This window comes from Callorhinchus milii, unplaced genomic scaffold (genome assembly GCF_018977255.1).
Source record: "Callorhinchus milii isolate IMCB2004 unplaced genomic scaffold, IMCB_Cmil_1.0 Scaffold2, whole genome shotgun sequence".
NCBI classification, from domain to species: Eukaryota; Metazoa; Chordata; class Chondrichthyes; order Chimaeriformes; family Callorhinchidae; genus Callorhinchus; species Callorhinchus milii.
Window position 1 is genome coordinate 55620132 of NW_024704743.1, and position 17273 is coordinate 55637404.

Consider the following 17273-nt stretch of genomic DNA (forward strand, 5'->3'; position numbering starts at 1 on the left):
AGTTTATAGATCTAATTTCAAATGGAAATGCAGCTCTTGCTATCACAAGATTAGTCTTTAATGCTATAACCACTTCCTTTTTTTACACATCTTAAAGAACATTGTTGGCTTTGAATAACCTTACTCCGAGTCCCAGTGAACTTTAACAAATTCCTTGAGAGATAAAAATGACGTTGATCTACTGCATAAGAATGAATGCTTAATATAAATGTTTCTCTGAATCCAAGTCTTGACCTGCAATGGCACTTGAGATTATCCTCAGGAGGCTGTGCTTTGCCATTCTCAATCAGACAGACTGGCAGGCAGTCAGACAGGGATGGAGGATGAGGAACTTAATGGAATGGTTCCCCTTTCTTTTCTTATTATACTTGACCAGGCCCCTTGATGGGCTAAGCACTGGCTTCAGTGGAAACCATACAGATACTGTATTAACCATTGATATGGTTACCTTATAAACCAGGCAAAAGAACTTGAAAACCCTTATCGGAGCCTATATTTCCACAGCTTAAGATATGATATTTATGTCCAGCTATAGGAATAGCTACAATGACTTGAGTTGAAGATATTTCATTTGCTTTCAAATAAAGCAGTGTTTCAGAGGTCTAGTACCAACCTCAGCGCTATAACAATTTCTGTCTATGCTCCTATTACAGTGAAAGTTGGAATGAAATACCTGGTCAATGAAACAAAAGCTAGACCGTTTCTTATTTTTGACTGATCTTTCTGTTTCGGGTGCTTATGGATTTAAAAATAATAATCCTTACATTTTATAAAGGGCTATATAAATGTTTTACATTGAGAGGACATTTCAAAGCGCTTCACAGAAAAACTTACAACACATATGTTTTTAGAATACCAGAACTGGCATGCTTTTTTATTTCCTTTTTCCTTCTACTGTTTAGTTTGTGAAGATTATAAATGTACGGAGTCAGTTGTTTTGAGATATGAATGAGAACTTGAAAATTGAAGAGTCATAAGGGCACCTTTTGCTATTTAAACTGGTCATTACTTTCATTTGCAACTTACAAAAAATCATGTCAGTTTTTGTTCAAGTACGTTGTAAGTTACTATTTTATATTTTACACACACAGTGCACGGATTACGATTTTGAATATGGAACCGAGTGCCTCCATTTAGCTCTCCAGTATTGCAATACTCCTGCCAAGCTCATCGATGGGTCGCCAGACCTCTGGAAGGTAAGAGTGATGGCTGTTCAGCTCTGGCATTTCTCGTCTGTCAAAACAATTCCTTTTTATCAAAATTCAATGGTCAATGCGACCAAGAGAATATAGTCATTGATGCATTATACCCTGCCTGACTTAATGTGTGCAGGCAGCATAACATCTACTTTTGTAATTTTAAAAATGCCTTGATTTCATATTTGAGATAATCTTTTTTATTTTTAAAATCACACAATGTAGCTAAGTACTGAGAAATTGTATAATAACCTTGTTATGGGGTAAAAATTTGATATTTCATAACAAGTTATTGATGTGTTCACATTGAATCCATTATGAAACATTTTTTTCTGTCCATTGCAAAGGACTGACTGTGGATCCCCCATCCTACAGCCGCCCCCACCACCCCCGCCCCCCCCAACGCTTTTGTTTGGTCCAAAGCTTTATATAGAATTACATAGACTAAAACAGATCATTCTGCCCAACTAATCTGTGCCAGTGTGTATACTCCCATGTGAGCCTCCATCCCCCCTAATCCTTCCATTTCTAGCCTCCCCCATACTCTATTCCCTTCTCCCTCAAGTATGTATTACTTCCTCTTAACATACTGTGCTTTACAGTGGTGAGTTCCACATTTTGATCCTCTGTATACAAAAGTTCCCCCTAAGCAGACTTATAGATTTGCTAATGACTATTTTATATTCATACTGCCTTTTAATGGATTCACTAACAAATGGAAACACTGCATTTATATTCATCTCAATCAGGTCACCTGTTAATCCTCTCATCTTTACAGGAAAAAAACTCTTATTTTTCTAATGTTTCTTTATAGTTGTACCCTTTCACTTGTGGTGACATCCTAATGAATCCAAGCTTGACATCAAAAATGTTCAGCACCATTTGAAACTAATAATAATATGCATTTTGATAAAGCATCTATAATGTTGAACATCTCAAAACACAACAATATTTCTATAAAATTTGTAGGTGATAATAATAATAATATTTGGTATAGCACTTTATCATGGCGGAAGGATGTCTCAAAGCACTTCACAGGATTTACTGTGACATGAAGTAACTGTATATGTAAGCAAACGCACAGCAGTATTCCACAAACACCATGAAATGAGTGACCAATTTTATTTTATTTATCCCCTGCCTCTGATTGCATAGTGGTTAAATGTAGTGTATTGTATGCTACTGAACTGTTGTACCAGAAAAGTCCCAGTTTGGTCGCCAGTCTCTGAGATTGGAGCGGACAGCACTCATTGACTGCATTCTTGAAAATTAACTGGTGTTTTTGTTTCCCGTGCCTTTATGAGAAGATGTTACATGGTAAAATCAAATGAAGTATCAAAAGAAAACTTAGCGTGGAATATTACCAGCAGTAAAATAGAATCAGTTGCTGCATTGAAAGTAAACACAGCAATACAGTATATTGTAGCTCTTGATTTGTGTTGAGCATTAAAATCAGATATCCGGAGTAGCATGTGGTGTTTTTTGAATTTGTTTATTTGCTGATGGAACACCTTCAGGCTGTGATTACATTAGATATGGATCTTTTTTTCTGTGCTAAACATAATGAAGTTTGTCTGCCCTTCAGGTGACCTACAAGCGGGACCTCTATGCAGCTGAATCGATTGTCAAGGGTATGTATTCATGTGTATGTCAAATTGTGTTATTTTAAGTTGCTTTACTTTGCTCTGTTGGAACTAATGTCATTGAATATATAGGCAGACTTCAGCAGCAGACTGAGATCAGCTGCATAATGAAGCTAGGATCTGTTTAAAGATTACTAGGGCAGGAGCAGTCAATGATCTTCATGATTCCCAGTTACGATTAGGGACTTTCAAAAGCATTTGTGTGAAACATTGCTCTCGGAATGAGATTCTAACAAACAGTTTATTCTTTTAAATCTTGGTTTCCAGAAGTCTGGTTCTAATATGCAGGAGACTATTTAAAGAAAATGAACACAGATTAAATTCGAACAAACCATAAATACTTCAGCATATATTTGTCGAACAGAAACACAGAGAATTTAGGCAGGTTAATATAATAATAATCCTTACATTTGATATAGCGCTTTTCATGTATTCTAGATGTCTTCAAAGCACTTCATAAAATATACTGTAAAGTGAATTGACTGTAATTTGTGGGCGAAATGCAGCAACCAATTGTGCACAGCAGTGTCCCACAAACAGTCGTGGATTGAGTGACCAAATTATTATTTTTTTTTATCTTGAGGGATTATAATCAGGTATGTGGAGTAAGGAAACTTGCCCTAGGTTTTGCCCTGCCGGGAATCGAACCCAGGTCTCTCACTTTCGAGGCGAGTGCTCTAACCCCTGAGGTACAGGACTCCTATAATCGATATGGTTCTATGCAGCCTCGCAACCTATTTTAGGATCTACTTTCAATATTCTATTCTGTTTGTATAGCTGAATGCCAAGAGCCTTGCTAATACAAGCTATCAACTATTGTGTTGCTAAATAATAATAATAATAATAATCCTTGCATTTGATATAGCGCTTTTCACGTCTTCTAGACGTTCCAAAGCGCTTCACAGAATATACTGTAAAGTGAATTGACTGTATATTTGTGGGCGAACGCGGCAGCCAATTGCGCACAGCAGTGTCCCACAAACAGTCGTAGATTGAAAATGACCAATTTATTATTGTTTTGTGTTTTGGAGGGATTATTATTAGGGGTGTGGAGTAAGGAAACTTGCCCAAGGTTTTGCCCTGCTTGGAATTGAACTGGAATTGCTTTAACCACTGAGCTACAGGACTCCACACTTGAAGCAGCTAACTCGGTTCGAAACTGGCTTTGAAATAGAAAGCAAAAGAATGATGATATAGGGACAAAAACTCTAGTAGGCACTGATTTGTGGAGTTCTGTGAAATCTCTCATTTGATCCATCTCCCCTCTCACAATATTCAAACCTATGCAGGAGGGCATTTTTCATAATGTAGAAATATTCTGATAATACCAGAGTACTCTCAGGTCATGCATTTGAAAAATCAATAGCATTCATTTAAACATATGGCCTAAAGATCAGCAAATGGATTTTAATGTAGATACAGTAAATATAAATTTGTGCATGTGAAGCAATGATGTACAAAAAAGGGTAAAAAAGGAGATTGATATGATTGTGTATTCATTGAAAATATCCATCAGTGTGAAACTGATATTGGTGAGGCCAATCATGTCCTGGGATGCATTCAATCAATGTCATTGTCTATCATTCTCCTGAATGCAGTGTGATGCATTCATTCAGTGTCTTCGGATGCTTTGTGATGCATTCGATGCATAATAGTTTGATTTGGAGTTGAATAAATAAATGGTTTTGTTTTTCCTTTTCTTCTCTGCTTTTCTGAAGATGGAGACGCGTATTTATACATGTGCATTTTCCAACAGCGATTTCTGGATAATGATCCCTGGTATATAGGGTTCATTGTTACATCAGGAGGTGGAGTTCTCATCTAAATCAATAGTCATTACGCAACATAGAAATGTGGCCCTCCACCTTTACCTGGGTGCGGAAATTGATTGCTTCTCCATACTTGTCTGAGCCTCCTGTGGCTTGGCGAGCTGTAGAGTGTTGGCCAAGTTAGAATTCAATATTGTTCTCCCTCCTTCAACAAGGAAACAGATGCTATCGGGAACAGTATTATGCCAGCTTCTATTAAGCAAGTGAAAGGTTTCCATTAAAATAGAACTATTAGTGAAAAATATGTCTTGCCAGTAAGATAAGGACTTGTGGTGAGAAAGCATTCAGCTGTAACTTAATTCAGCTGCCTTCAGCTGGGCGGTAAGCAGGGTCTTCTTGGATCTCAGCGGCTCCAAGATGATATGTTTAACAACGGAATGTCAGAATCAGACCCGGCCCTTTGCGGTGGTCTCGGTTCCTGAGCCAGGCGGATCCGCAGTATTCCAGGGCACTGAGGACGACAGCACAGCCAGCCTATATGGCTATGTATCTATGTATTGGCAGGACTTGGAAGAGCAGACCAGTCACTTAGGGCAGGGACTTCTTCCACTCAGCTCCTGTTAACCCTGCAAGCCAGAGTCTTCATGGCTAGGGTGGTCTTAGTTGGACAAGCAACGGGAACCTTGCCAGACAGTGCTATCAATGGCAAGCTATGTGGCTTTAGCTGGTTAGACTCTGGCAATTACCCCATGGAACTCTGTTTGGTTTGGATACCCTTCATGGTGAAGGGTTTATGCTTGTGTCAGACACCCAGCTGAGCAAAAACAATATAGAAAGGATGAATAACCATGCAATGGAAAATGATGGTTCCTTAGCCATTAGGACTGACTTGATGTCATGCAAAGAAAGCAGTGATAAAGGCTGAATAATGTAGGTTGCAAGCCTAAATATAGTTGTAGCGTAGGACTTTGATTGAGCCATAAATTGTAGGGTGGTCCTAGCTGAACAAGCAATTGAAAGCTTGCCAGGCAGAGTTTGCTGGCTAAACCTCCAGCAGTACCTTAATGCACACTTGGGATTGGGGGGATGTCTTGGCTCTTGCCAATTGGCACCTCATACTCTGAAGGATTAGTTAAGCAGGATGGTTCCCTCGGGGAAGAGACTGTGCACTCTATTCCAGACAAAGGCAATTTTTGATGTATGTCTGATATACTTTTAAGCATGGTGATAGATTTACACCTCCATCAGCCACCCAAATGACGAACCTCCCAAAAAAAGAAAATTGTTTAATCTCTATGAAGTTAGGAAGAAACCTTGCAAAATATTTTCTCAGGCCCTTCACGCTTTCTTTTATTGTTTAATATGGCCAGGCAAGATCTGATACATTGCACCACACACAATGGACAAAACACTGATGTGGGAGTGTGTTTCTCCACTTACGTAAATTAGCCCTGATGCCGTTGAGACCTGTACAACAGAAATAAACCAGTTAAGCACTGAATTGTTTTTTTAAAACTGTATTGTTTTACCCCCAAAAAACCTCAGTGTTGATGTGTTTTAATCAATTAATAAGATCTCCCTGCCTTGTATTAAAACGAGCAAGTAAAAATTATAACTAGCTTTTTGCCTTTGTGTGTACTGTGTTCCCAGTGCTCCCACATTGGTTAGATGTGTAGAATTGTGCATTTTGTATTGGGGAGGGCTGTGGTTTAGGTTTGTCTGGAGAACTTGTGTAAATCACATGAGGTTGTATTGGTCTTGGCAGTCTGCGGTTCTGTAGATGTTGCATGTTTGGGCATGCTTTTAGATTTGGGTAGGCTTAATAAGCAGTGAGGTTGAAATACAACAGATCTCTGTTTTTTAAATAGTGAGCACTTCAGATATTTACAAATCCATGATCACATAATGTCACAGTCTTTATATTTGATTTTTAAACCTTTACACAACACAATACGTGTAACAACAAATGTAAGAAAAGCATATCCTGGGACGGCTCTGAGTTCAATGGGGGGGAGAGGGGTCTAACCACTAAGCTACAGGACTCCACTACAGGATAGTGCAAAGTAAATCCAGCTATGCCTGCAGTTCAGTTGTGTGATGTTCAGTTAGCTGCCCCACTAGTGCTGACACCCTGATACCCCCTGACAGCAAGTAAACAAGAGATTATATGTAATGAATTATAAATGTATGTTCTTGATTAATATTAAATCTATCCCACCTAAACTTTTTCAATGCACTCTTTATTCTGATGCTGGTAAAACCATTTCCACATGGTGATGCCAGTCAAGGCTTTGAAAAAGAATTTTAGAAAAAAAATCTTATTTGTTATTAAAACTAATGAGCTCTAATTGTTGAAGTCTAAAATGAGTAAAGCATTTGATGACTACATAATGGGGACTAATTTGTGATGTTAACAAACCAGATGTATTGGCTTAATTATAACTTCTGATTTTTTAAAAAATTTGAAATTCACAACTTGTCAAGAAATGTCCTGCCATTTTACTCTCTGCCCCCTTTTGTTTTGGATATTATCGCATCCTGTCATTGCATATAAATATGTTGAAGAAGCACTTGCATGAAGTATAGTAATGGTGGCAATGGTGGTGGTCAATTTATACAAGATTACAAACTGTGACCATTTCTTTCATATTGATTTTGGAGTCCGAGGTGAAAAAAATGTGTATTTTGAAAACATCTGTCTTTGGAAAAGCTTCAGAGCAAATCAGATTGCATGAAATTAACAGGAAGGGTGGTTGAGGCTTGGATGGGTGGATGGATGGATGGATGAAATGGGCTGAAGGGCCTTCTTCATCCAAACCAATCTTGTGATCTTGTGAATTTGGGAGTGCAATTGCCCCACCGTTTTCAAAGAATGACAAAGAATATACAGCACCGAAACAGATCATTTAGTCCAACCAGTCTGACTCCACATGAGACAAGGTTATTTTGTTTTCTGCATGTCCCTACCCCTCACTCCCCACCTATATCACATCATGACTTCCCACCCCTGTAGCATACTACTTTAAATCCTCTGCTGCAACCCTAGTTATTTTCCCAGCTTTGTTCAGTTGTACCCCGTCCACTCTGTACAGCTCATTCCTGCCCCAGAACTAATAATGTCCTAATCATAATCTAAATCCTTCCCTCCCACTTCATCTCTCCAGCCACACATTTACCTGCTATATCTTCATGTTAATATACTAACTGGAATGTTGCACAGGGTCTGTAAGGCTTAAAGTCCTGCAGCTCAATCTCTCTCCCAATTCCTGGAACTCTATATACAGGACCTGAAACCTACACTTTGCTACATCATTGGTTCCTACATGAACCACAGTTACAGACTGTTCTCTCTCTCTACAAAATCTTCTATACCCGCTCTGTTACCACCCCTTACCTTGCCACCCGGGAGGCTAAAAATCATCGGGACTCAATTTCGGCAACAGAAATGCTTGTGTATTCCCCTGAATATGAAATCTCACCATATTGCATTTCTGATCTTCACTCTCCACCCCCCTCCCCAGCCACTTCCGCAGTGCTTCAGCATGCTCATGGTTGCCTTCCTTGAGCATGAGGTTTTGTCCTTATTACTCAATGCCTCATATCTGCTTGCCAGGACAATATGCCAGTGGATCCCTGTCTCCTGTCTGCTCTTCTGACCCCTATGAACAGTCACCCACTTCCTACTCGTAAACAGGAGATTGCAAATAACACAACAAACAAATATCTGATTTATGAATATCGTGAGTGAGACCCACTGTCAGCCAGATACTACCAATTTTTGATTTCTGCATAGCCAAATGATAAAAATGTCAAGTCAGGTGGTGGATATACCCCCAGCTTGAGCTTTCACTCTAATCCCATTCCTGCCCTTTTGTTCCCTCTGTCCCTGCAGAAAATCTTTCAAAGAGCGTTTGTATCATCACTGGAGTAAAAGAAGATGCAATCCACTTGAGCTGTTTATTGCAGGAAGCATTACAGATGTCGATGAAGGTGAGCCATGTCGAGGGAATCCTATTAAAGGGCAGCAAATTACCGACCTGTGATTTGAAGCAGGAACAAACGTGTTTGTAAACCATCCTCAATCTCATAATTTTATGCTGGTTATGTTCTTTTAATACTGTCATTCACTTTTAAAAATACACATTATCCTAGTTTGTAAGTTTATTCCAACAGTTCTCCTGTTTGCAGTTTTGCTTCAGCATATAGGATCTATGCCTGTGCAAATCAAGAATGTTGTTGTAATAATAATCCATGCATTGGATCTAGCACCTTTCATGTCAAGAGGAGATCTCAAAGTGCTTCACAAGACTTACTGTATAGTGTGTGTATTTTGTAAATGATTGTGGCAGCCAATTTATGCACAGCAATCCCTACAAACAGAAATGATATGAGTGACTAATTTTATCTGAGAGATCGTTGGCCAGGAGAAACTCCCTTCTCTTTGCGAATAGTATCATGGTATCTGAGATCTTTAACATCCTCCTGAACAAACAGACCAAACACCAGTTTAACATCTCATCCGAAGAACGACACCTCCAACAATGCAGTGTGCTCCCAGTGATGAGAACACATCAGCCTATAATATAACAATGTGTGTCTTTTATAATAGTGTTGTTGAGATACTTTTAACAAGACAGTAGTGCTGTAACAGGGATATTTGCATAAATAACAGTTTTCGAATAAGAGATAAAACAATATAATGTGAATTTATATTTATATAATGCCTTTCACATCAGGACAACATTCCAAGGTGCTGATTTTCCATGTATGGTTGTATTAACTGATAATAGCTAGTTTTGTGCATTTTCTGCACTTCCGAACATAGAGTGTTAAGTGACCTCTAATCTTGGATGACACTGCAGTGCAGTGCTGGGGGAATGAGACATTGACAGTGGTGCTTTTCCATGTTTGCTACAGTAAATCGAGGTTCTGTCTACCTGTTCAAGAACATTAACCTTTTTCAAAAGAGAAGAGTTTCTTCCAGTGTCCAGGCCAGCATTCCCCCACAACCCCACACCAACAAATAGTAATTTGTTTTATGGCTGTTTGTTGGTCATTGCTGTTTGAAAATTGGCTGTCGAGTTCACCTACAAATACACACTTTACAGAAAAGTCTGTGAAGCACTTTGACATGTAAAGGTGCAATATCAAACAGAATGATATTTTGTAATGAATGGTTATCAAGTTGTATCAGTGTTGTCTTCATTAGAAAACAGATAATGACTCCAATCCATTAGTTAACTATAGTTGAAGCTTTGGTGCATCTGCCCTTATGGACTTGTATTTGCTTGAGCTTGACTGAGAATGTTTATTTCAGTAGTGTTAACCATGGCTGACGAGTGACCCTTGTCAGACATGGTTAACACAATAATAAACATTGCTACCCACTCGTCATAGTTTTCAATTTCTTTTCACAGTGTGCTGTAGCTTCATGGTTTTGGGATCAGAATTCCCTTGTGAGGCCTGTGAATATATGCTACAGTATATGTAATGAAACATGAACATACAGTATACTTTAGAAACATGCATTGTGTGACGTGATGTTGCTTTTTAGAAGACTGTGCAGTGTTACAGGCAGTGCACTGAAAAATACATTATCATCAATTTGGGATTTAGATGACTCATTTACAGTCAGTTAAGGCAGTTTAATGCAAATTGTGCCTGAATCCAGAAGCAATTTGCCAGCAGATAAACACTGTTTCTCACAAACCACATATCCTCTCATTTAGAATTGTTTGAGGATAAAATTGTTTTGTTTGCAAACAGCAGAACCTCCTTATCTCTCCGAGTAGCTGCTCCTGAAGGAAACGTGGGCTGCTGTTATCAGTATTGCTGATAGTCTCTCATGATGTATATCTTTGTTTATTAATAAACCTTTGCTTTGAGGTGATACTGAGTCAGGCCACAGTCTAATGATGTACTAAGAATTCCTACCGAAAACATAGCACTACCTCAGCATTATCTTTGAGTGTCAACCTTGACTATGAACTCAGAGTCCCGACACAGGGCTTGAACCTACAAACTTCTGACTCAGAGGTTGATCATGCTAACCTCCATAATAATAATAATAATAATCCTTGCATTTGATATAGCGCTTTTCACGTCGGGAGGACGTCCCAAAGCGCTTCACAGGATATACTGTAAAGTGAATTGACTGTATATTTGTGGGAGAACGCGGCAGCCAATTGCGCACAGCAATGTCCCACAAACAGTCGTAGATTGAAAATGACCAATTTATTATTGTTTTTGGTTTTGGAGGGATTATTATTAGGTGTGTGGAGTAAGGAAACTTGCCCAAGGTTTCGCCCTGTGCCTGGAATTGAACTCAGGTCTCTCACTTGCAAAGCGAGTGCTCTAACCACTGAGCTACAGGACTTCTTGACTGCATCGCCTCCCTCATCCACCTCAGTGGGACTGCATTATCCTGGTTTGAGCCCTACTTGACCCATCTATTATTGTATCTCTGCACATAGTTTCTCCCACCCCCGTTGGCTCCACCTCTACTTTTCCTAATTTACATGCTCCTTCTTGGTGATGTCATGCACAGACATGAGGTCAACCCCCACAGGCCTGGATGAGTGGCAACTTTCTGCAGCTGAATGTTGGCAAGATGGAATACTTCTTCCATTTTTTCACCTTGCACCTGTCGGCATCTTTTCACCTGCGGCTCCAACTTCCTTCACCTCCCCGACCTATTCATCAAACTCATTGAACCTGTACATAACCTAACCAATTGGTACGATCCCCAGTTTTCCTTCCTACTCAACATAAGGTCCCTAACCACGACTGCTTTCCTCAACCTTTGCCACATTACCCGCCTGTGATCATACCTAACACCCAACTCAGCTGAAGTTATTCACACTTCGTCACCTCCCAACTTGATTTTTCCAGCTCCACCAAACCTAAAATCCAATAAATTCAAAATCCTGCCACCTGTTTTCTCTACTAAAGTTTGCACCCCCATCACCCCAGTCCTTGCCAATCCATTGGCTCCCTATTGCAAAACAGGTCGATTTCAAGATCCTCACACATTCACATCCCAGCATCTCCCTACCTTTCCAAGCTGCCTATAACCCACTCCCCTAACCACCCTCTTCACTGAGCTGGCTCCGACCTCCTGCATGTCCCCTTCTGCTCCATCATTGGCGGCTATGCTTTCAGCTTCAGCCACTATGTCCTGAAACTCTGGAACTCTATGCCTCAACCACTCTGCCTTGCCCCCTCTTGGCTGTTTTCGGATCTCATTTAAAGACCTTATTCTTTTGTTGTGCCTATAGTCATCTATCCTCCCACTCTGGCTCACCATGAAGCGCCACCACTGCTAAGTACTCTAACACACTACTCCGCATGAAGGGCGATTAAAAAAAAATGTAGGTAATTGTTGTACTGAGAAAGTGTTTTTTCCTTCTTTGTCTCTAAGTGTAAGTAGGTTTCAACTCTTTCACTGAGTATTATGCACCATTTTGAACTACCAATAATTGCAATTTAGTTTAGAAATTATGGGCAAATACATTTCTGCTGTTGTATATTTTAATATCTTGTCTTGCAGCGAGTGCAAATTTCCTAATAGCATAGCATCTATTAGAATGGCATAGATCAATTTCAACAGTGACGTTGCTTGACCTTTCCCCAAGATGCTGGCAGTCAGTGGTGTGCTGAATTTAAGTTACTGCCCTGACTCTACTGCTTTCAGTATGTTTATGCTCTTGGAATACTCGCAGTTAATCACAGGGTGAGAAGTTTAAGATAGCTCTGTGGTAAACCATTCAAGCAAACTGGGTGAAGATTTCCTCCTGGTGTTAAATGTCCTAACATTGATGAAGTACGCTAACCCAAGGGCATTTCACTGCTCTTAGTCACATAATGACATTCCTACTCATTGTTTCAGAGCTAGAACTGAGATAGTATTTATAGGTAAATGGCATAGAAAGGTGTTTCCACACTTCACAATCCGTATGAACTCTGAAACTGGGAAAATTCAGCAGTAGAAATATGTATCCTCTTGAGTGGTATAAATATTAACAAAAAGTACTGAGTTTCCCTTGTCATTATGTAAATGTTTCTACTTGCCATTTTGTAATATTATTCAAAAAGATATTCCGGGAAAGACAGCTGAATTGACAGAAGGTTTGTTAGGGTAGAAGCAGTACGAAATGTATTGGTTATCATACTGTATAAGACATTTGAAGGCTTTATGGCTGATAGCCTTCAGTCACTCTTTCTCCCCTAGAAGAAACTCCCTTCTCTTTTTGAGGTTAACGTCTCATCTACATTTATAATTTATAGACACTTATTTGAAGTTATATTTAACAGAATGAGTTACTTTCACTTAGAGCATTGGAACCAAGATGCTTATTTTTTTTGAGATGGCTCAGTAGGTTACTTAATGGTGTTCTTTACATATTTTTTACATTTAGTGTAAAGGATTATTATTATTGTGTTTATTGATTCCCATTTACATGCCAGAAATATTCTACCCTGTACTATATACAGCAGCTTTGATCATCCTTCCCTCCCCCACTTCCCCCACCCTCCTGAATCCAACCCCAGGCTCAAGTGCAACATTTAACTGTTCAGCGCCTTGGGATGTCCTCACAACATGAAGGCCTCTATATAAATGCAATTTGTTGTCTGTTGTGGTGCATTTTATTTGCTAGGAGCAGTGCCTATTTGAGACTGGGGAGTTCAATGTGGATTAGAAGTAGATTGAGAAAATACCGGAAAGGTGCAGTGAAGTGAATTGTGGAGGGCACACACATTTTTTTGATTCTTGGACTAAGAGTTTATGAAATTGAGCATTGAATGTTTTGGGGTTTGTACAAGTGGGGGTGGGTCAGTTTTCCTGTTCACTGTTTCTAATGAAACCCCTGAACTATATTGTGCTTGGCTTATTGCTGCATAGGGACAACCTCATGATAGGTCAGCATGTTCTCAAGGAGCTTTTTGTTTCAGTTTGTGCTTTTAAAGGTTTGATGCTTATTGCCACTGATGTTTTTACTAGGTTGCTCACAACGAGCGCATAGAATTCATAGCATTGAAACAGCTTCAGAGAATATGGTTCATAAATCGCAACACACTCTGCACTATATTATCTGCTTGTGTCCTTTGCCCTTTCTGTGGCACTTGGGATGGATAAATATGGGTATAGATAACTTTGGAGGCTCACTGTCAGTTTCTGTTATGCATCACATGATGGGAAATTGTAGAGCAAGACAGACAGGTATCTGTTTTTGGCACCGGGTTGACCAAATAGATATCACTGGAACTCAAATTTCAGGCAGCAATAATGTACAGTGATGCTACTGTATGGAGCTCATATAGGCTAGGCTAAAACTTCAAATGCAGTGCTGGGGGTGTACTGCAATGTTGGAGTTGCCATCCTTCAGATGAGATGTTAAACTGAGGTCTCATCTGCCCATTCAGGTGAACATTGAAGATCCCATGGTATGACTTGAAAAGAGAAGGGAGTGCCTCCCAGTGTTCTGGGAGGCATTGGCAGGGGCAATGGGGTGGGGTGCTGTCAGGGGAAGTGGGTGAGGAGAGGGCAGTGTCAGCCCTGTTGGCTGCCCCGCATAAGCATCTACTCTGTCGCCTTCTCCACCTAAACCAGCCTCCTGTAATTAGAGGGAAGTTGCTGAAACGTTTGTTTTGTTATCCTGTTTATTTGTGCTGTTTGGAATGTGTAAATGAGAGTTTGTTGAATGACAAGACTCCTTAAGGCAAATTGCCTCATGTTCATGAGTCGCTGAAAAAGCAGCTAATTCATTTCTTCAGGGCATTATAACCCAGCAATTCAGTAAACAAAAATCACTGTTTGCTTTTTAATCGGCCAGTTAGTACCCTGAATGAAAAGAGCAACGGTTGGAATGCGATTTCTAAGAGCCGCTTCAGTGAAATTCACCACTAATATTGCAATAGAATGGAGACACCGAGGACATAAATACGTATGAGCTCTACTCACGAGCCACCTACAGCCTGCGAAAGTTTGAATGGTGGAAAAGAGCCGACAAGATCACCATCAGCTTTTTCTTTATTCATAGTAATTTAAAGAAGGTACAGTGAGCTCCTTTCCAAACTTTAATGGGCATTTATGAGTGGTCAGTATTTATGGAACTGTACTTCAGAAAGAATTTGTATCCAGGAAAGAAGAGGAAAATACTCATACAATGTCTAACACTGGTGTGTATGCATGCGTTTACTATTTAGACCAGACACTCAGGGTAGCGAGTCATCCCACTCACCTCCTGTTAATTCTGCAAGCCAAAGCCCTAACAAGGAGGGTCATCCTAGCTGGACAAGCAACGGGAAAGCTGGCCAGTCAGCAATATCAATGGCAAGCAATGTGGTTTAGCTGGTTAGACTCCAGCAGTACCTCATTGCACAGTCTGGAGTCCCCAAGGTTGGCTCCTGCCAACCTGTGCCTAATACTTTCCAGAATTAGGTAAGCAGGATGTGTCCGTCTAGGGATAGAGTGTGCATTCCATTCCAACAATCCATCTCTGGGATTTCCATGTGTAGGTAGGATGCTTGGAAATCTCAGCTTGGTTTGGATACTCTTAAGCATGGTGATGGATTTCTGCATGTGTCAGATACCGGCTGCCCAGAAAAAAACTATTTAGAACCACAGAAATTTACAGCACAGAAAAAAGCCACTCAGGCCATCACGTCTGTTGGCTCTGAAAGAGCATTCCCATTTGCCTGCCTTTACCCCTGTAAATTATTCCTCTACATATCTCTAAATACTGGCTGGCTGATCTGCTATCGGTAGTCTCTTGGAGTAGTTCTTGACCTGCTTGTCTTAGGAATTGGATGACCAAATCTGCCGCAGAAAGTTGACTTGATTCCGACATTCTGTTGCCCAGCTTGAAGCCAGCTCAGCTCCAAGAAGATTCTTTCCCTCCCTCCCTCCCTCCCTCCCTCCGTATTATTATCATAAGCTGCCAGTTTTCACTTTTTGGCATTATCTAGAGTCTTCTGTTTTTACAATTGTTTCTATCTTTATAAATAGGTGGATATGATGCAATGGTCAGTGAGTAAAGGGGGCCACTGTCTTCAGAGCATGGCCTCGGGTCTGCACTACAACTTTGTTTATGTGAACGTGAGTATGATGTCTGTTTCTGAACAATAAAATATTCATTTATACCTCACTGAAAGGGTCTAGAATGAGAAGTGGCAGCACAGAAGAAGGCCATTTGGTCCTTCAAGCCTATATTTGGGGCTACCACTTCCACTGGAACTGTCTACTCTAATCCCAGATTCCCTCCAGCTCATTCACTCCTTTAATGTTGCACTACTTTCATCAGACATTTTATAATCTCCTTGTAGACTGAGGAAAGTAGTGCACAAAGCATTGCTTTCATATATGCCAAGATATCAGGACAAGAGGGCACAGGGTTATGAAGAGCAATTTTATGAGGCTTTAGGACAGACACCAGGGGGTATTTCTTTACACAGAGGATAATCAGCTGCCACTAAACCAAAGACTGCAGGTTTGATTTTCTTCTACAATTGAAGAGCTAAAACTGGTAGTTTCTTTAATTTTTGTAACTGACTCAACAAGCTGTGGAAATAATTTCTCCTTGTTGATGTTATCAAAACACCTCTATCGGGTTTCCTCTCAACCTTCACTGTTGTAGGAAAAACAGCGCCAGTTTCTCTACTCTTTCTTCATAAATAAAACCTCATCCCTGGGAACATCCTAATAATCCCTAGTGTTTTGCTGTAGAATTGTCAGACAATAAAACATAAATTTATAATTTAGAATCATAATTATAGGTTTTAGATGTACTTCTGTTTCCTTCAGTGTATTGTTCTTTGTCTTAAACAGGTCAACAACTTTGACATACCTCAAGACGTTACACAGCTGCTGGAGGCAATTGAAAATGTTAATCTTTCAGCTTCATATCCTGTGGTTGTGACTGTGGTAGGTACAGAATAGTTTGCTCCATGTGTAGTGCACTGCAGTCCCTGTGGAAACTTGCCTGATTTATTTACTTTTAAGTTGTTCAAGTCACTGTTTAAGCACTTAAAAATAACTATCACTGGAGGGGTGGGTGGAGGAAGATAGAGACATGTCACTTTTTTAACCAATTGGAGTCTAAACATGATTATTTAAAAAACGAATACAGGAAGCATGCAAACATTTTATGGTACTGTTAGGCTGCACTTTTGGTAGCAAAGAGCTGTTATTTTGACTGTGATTTGCTATTGAATGCACAGTATGAAAGGGAGGGGGGCTGAGGCAATTAACATTGATAACCCGACCTCACAGAGTAGAAACTCCTGAGCTTCAAGCAGATTAAGCACAACATAATTATAATTCAACTTGTATATTGAAAGCGCGTGATGGCACTAGAAAATCCAATTGATTTACTACTCAAAACACCCTTCTCACCGGTCTCCTCTGCTCCACTATTCACAAAATTCCACTAATTCAAAACTCCGCTGCCCACATTCTCACCCGCACGAAACTCCATACCTCCATTACCCCAGTCCTCGTTCAACTCCATTGGCTCCGTATGACAAACGGATCGATTTCAAGCTCCTCACGCTTGTATTTCAATCCCTTCATGGCCTGGCAACCCCCTATCTCTCCAACCTGCTCTGTCCCTACACTACTACCCGCTGCCTCCTCTCAACTTTTTTTATGTCGCTGCTCATTTATT

At 40.0% G+C, this 17273-nt stretch overlaps 1 protein-coding gene and 1 non-coding gene across 2 annotated transcripts in view; one reads left to right on the forward strand and one right to left on the reverse strand.

Moving 5' to 3' along the window:
* The window catches only part of crppa (CDP-L-ribitol pyrophosphorylase A), a 157827-nt gene that overhangs the window by 34957 nt on the left and 105597 nt on the right, over positions 1 to 17273 (forward strand). The window contains exons 5-9 of the mRNA XM_007899729.2: positions 1092 to 1196; positions 2782 to 2827; positions 8501 to 8598; positions 15617 to 15706; positions 16436 to 16531. Of these exons, the coding sequence (XP_007897920.2) occupies positions 1092 to 1196; positions 2782 to 2827; positions 8501 to 8598; positions 15617 to 15706; positions 16436 to 16531 (435 nt within the window). The remainder of the gene's footprint in view (positions 1 to 1091; positions 1197 to 2781; positions 2828 to 8500; positions 8599 to 15616; positions 15707 to 16435; positions 16532 to 17273) is intronic.
* trnas-cga lies at positions 3467 to 3538 on the reverse strand. The gene has a single exon. It is a non-coding gene; the product is annotated as a tRNA-Ser (tRNA).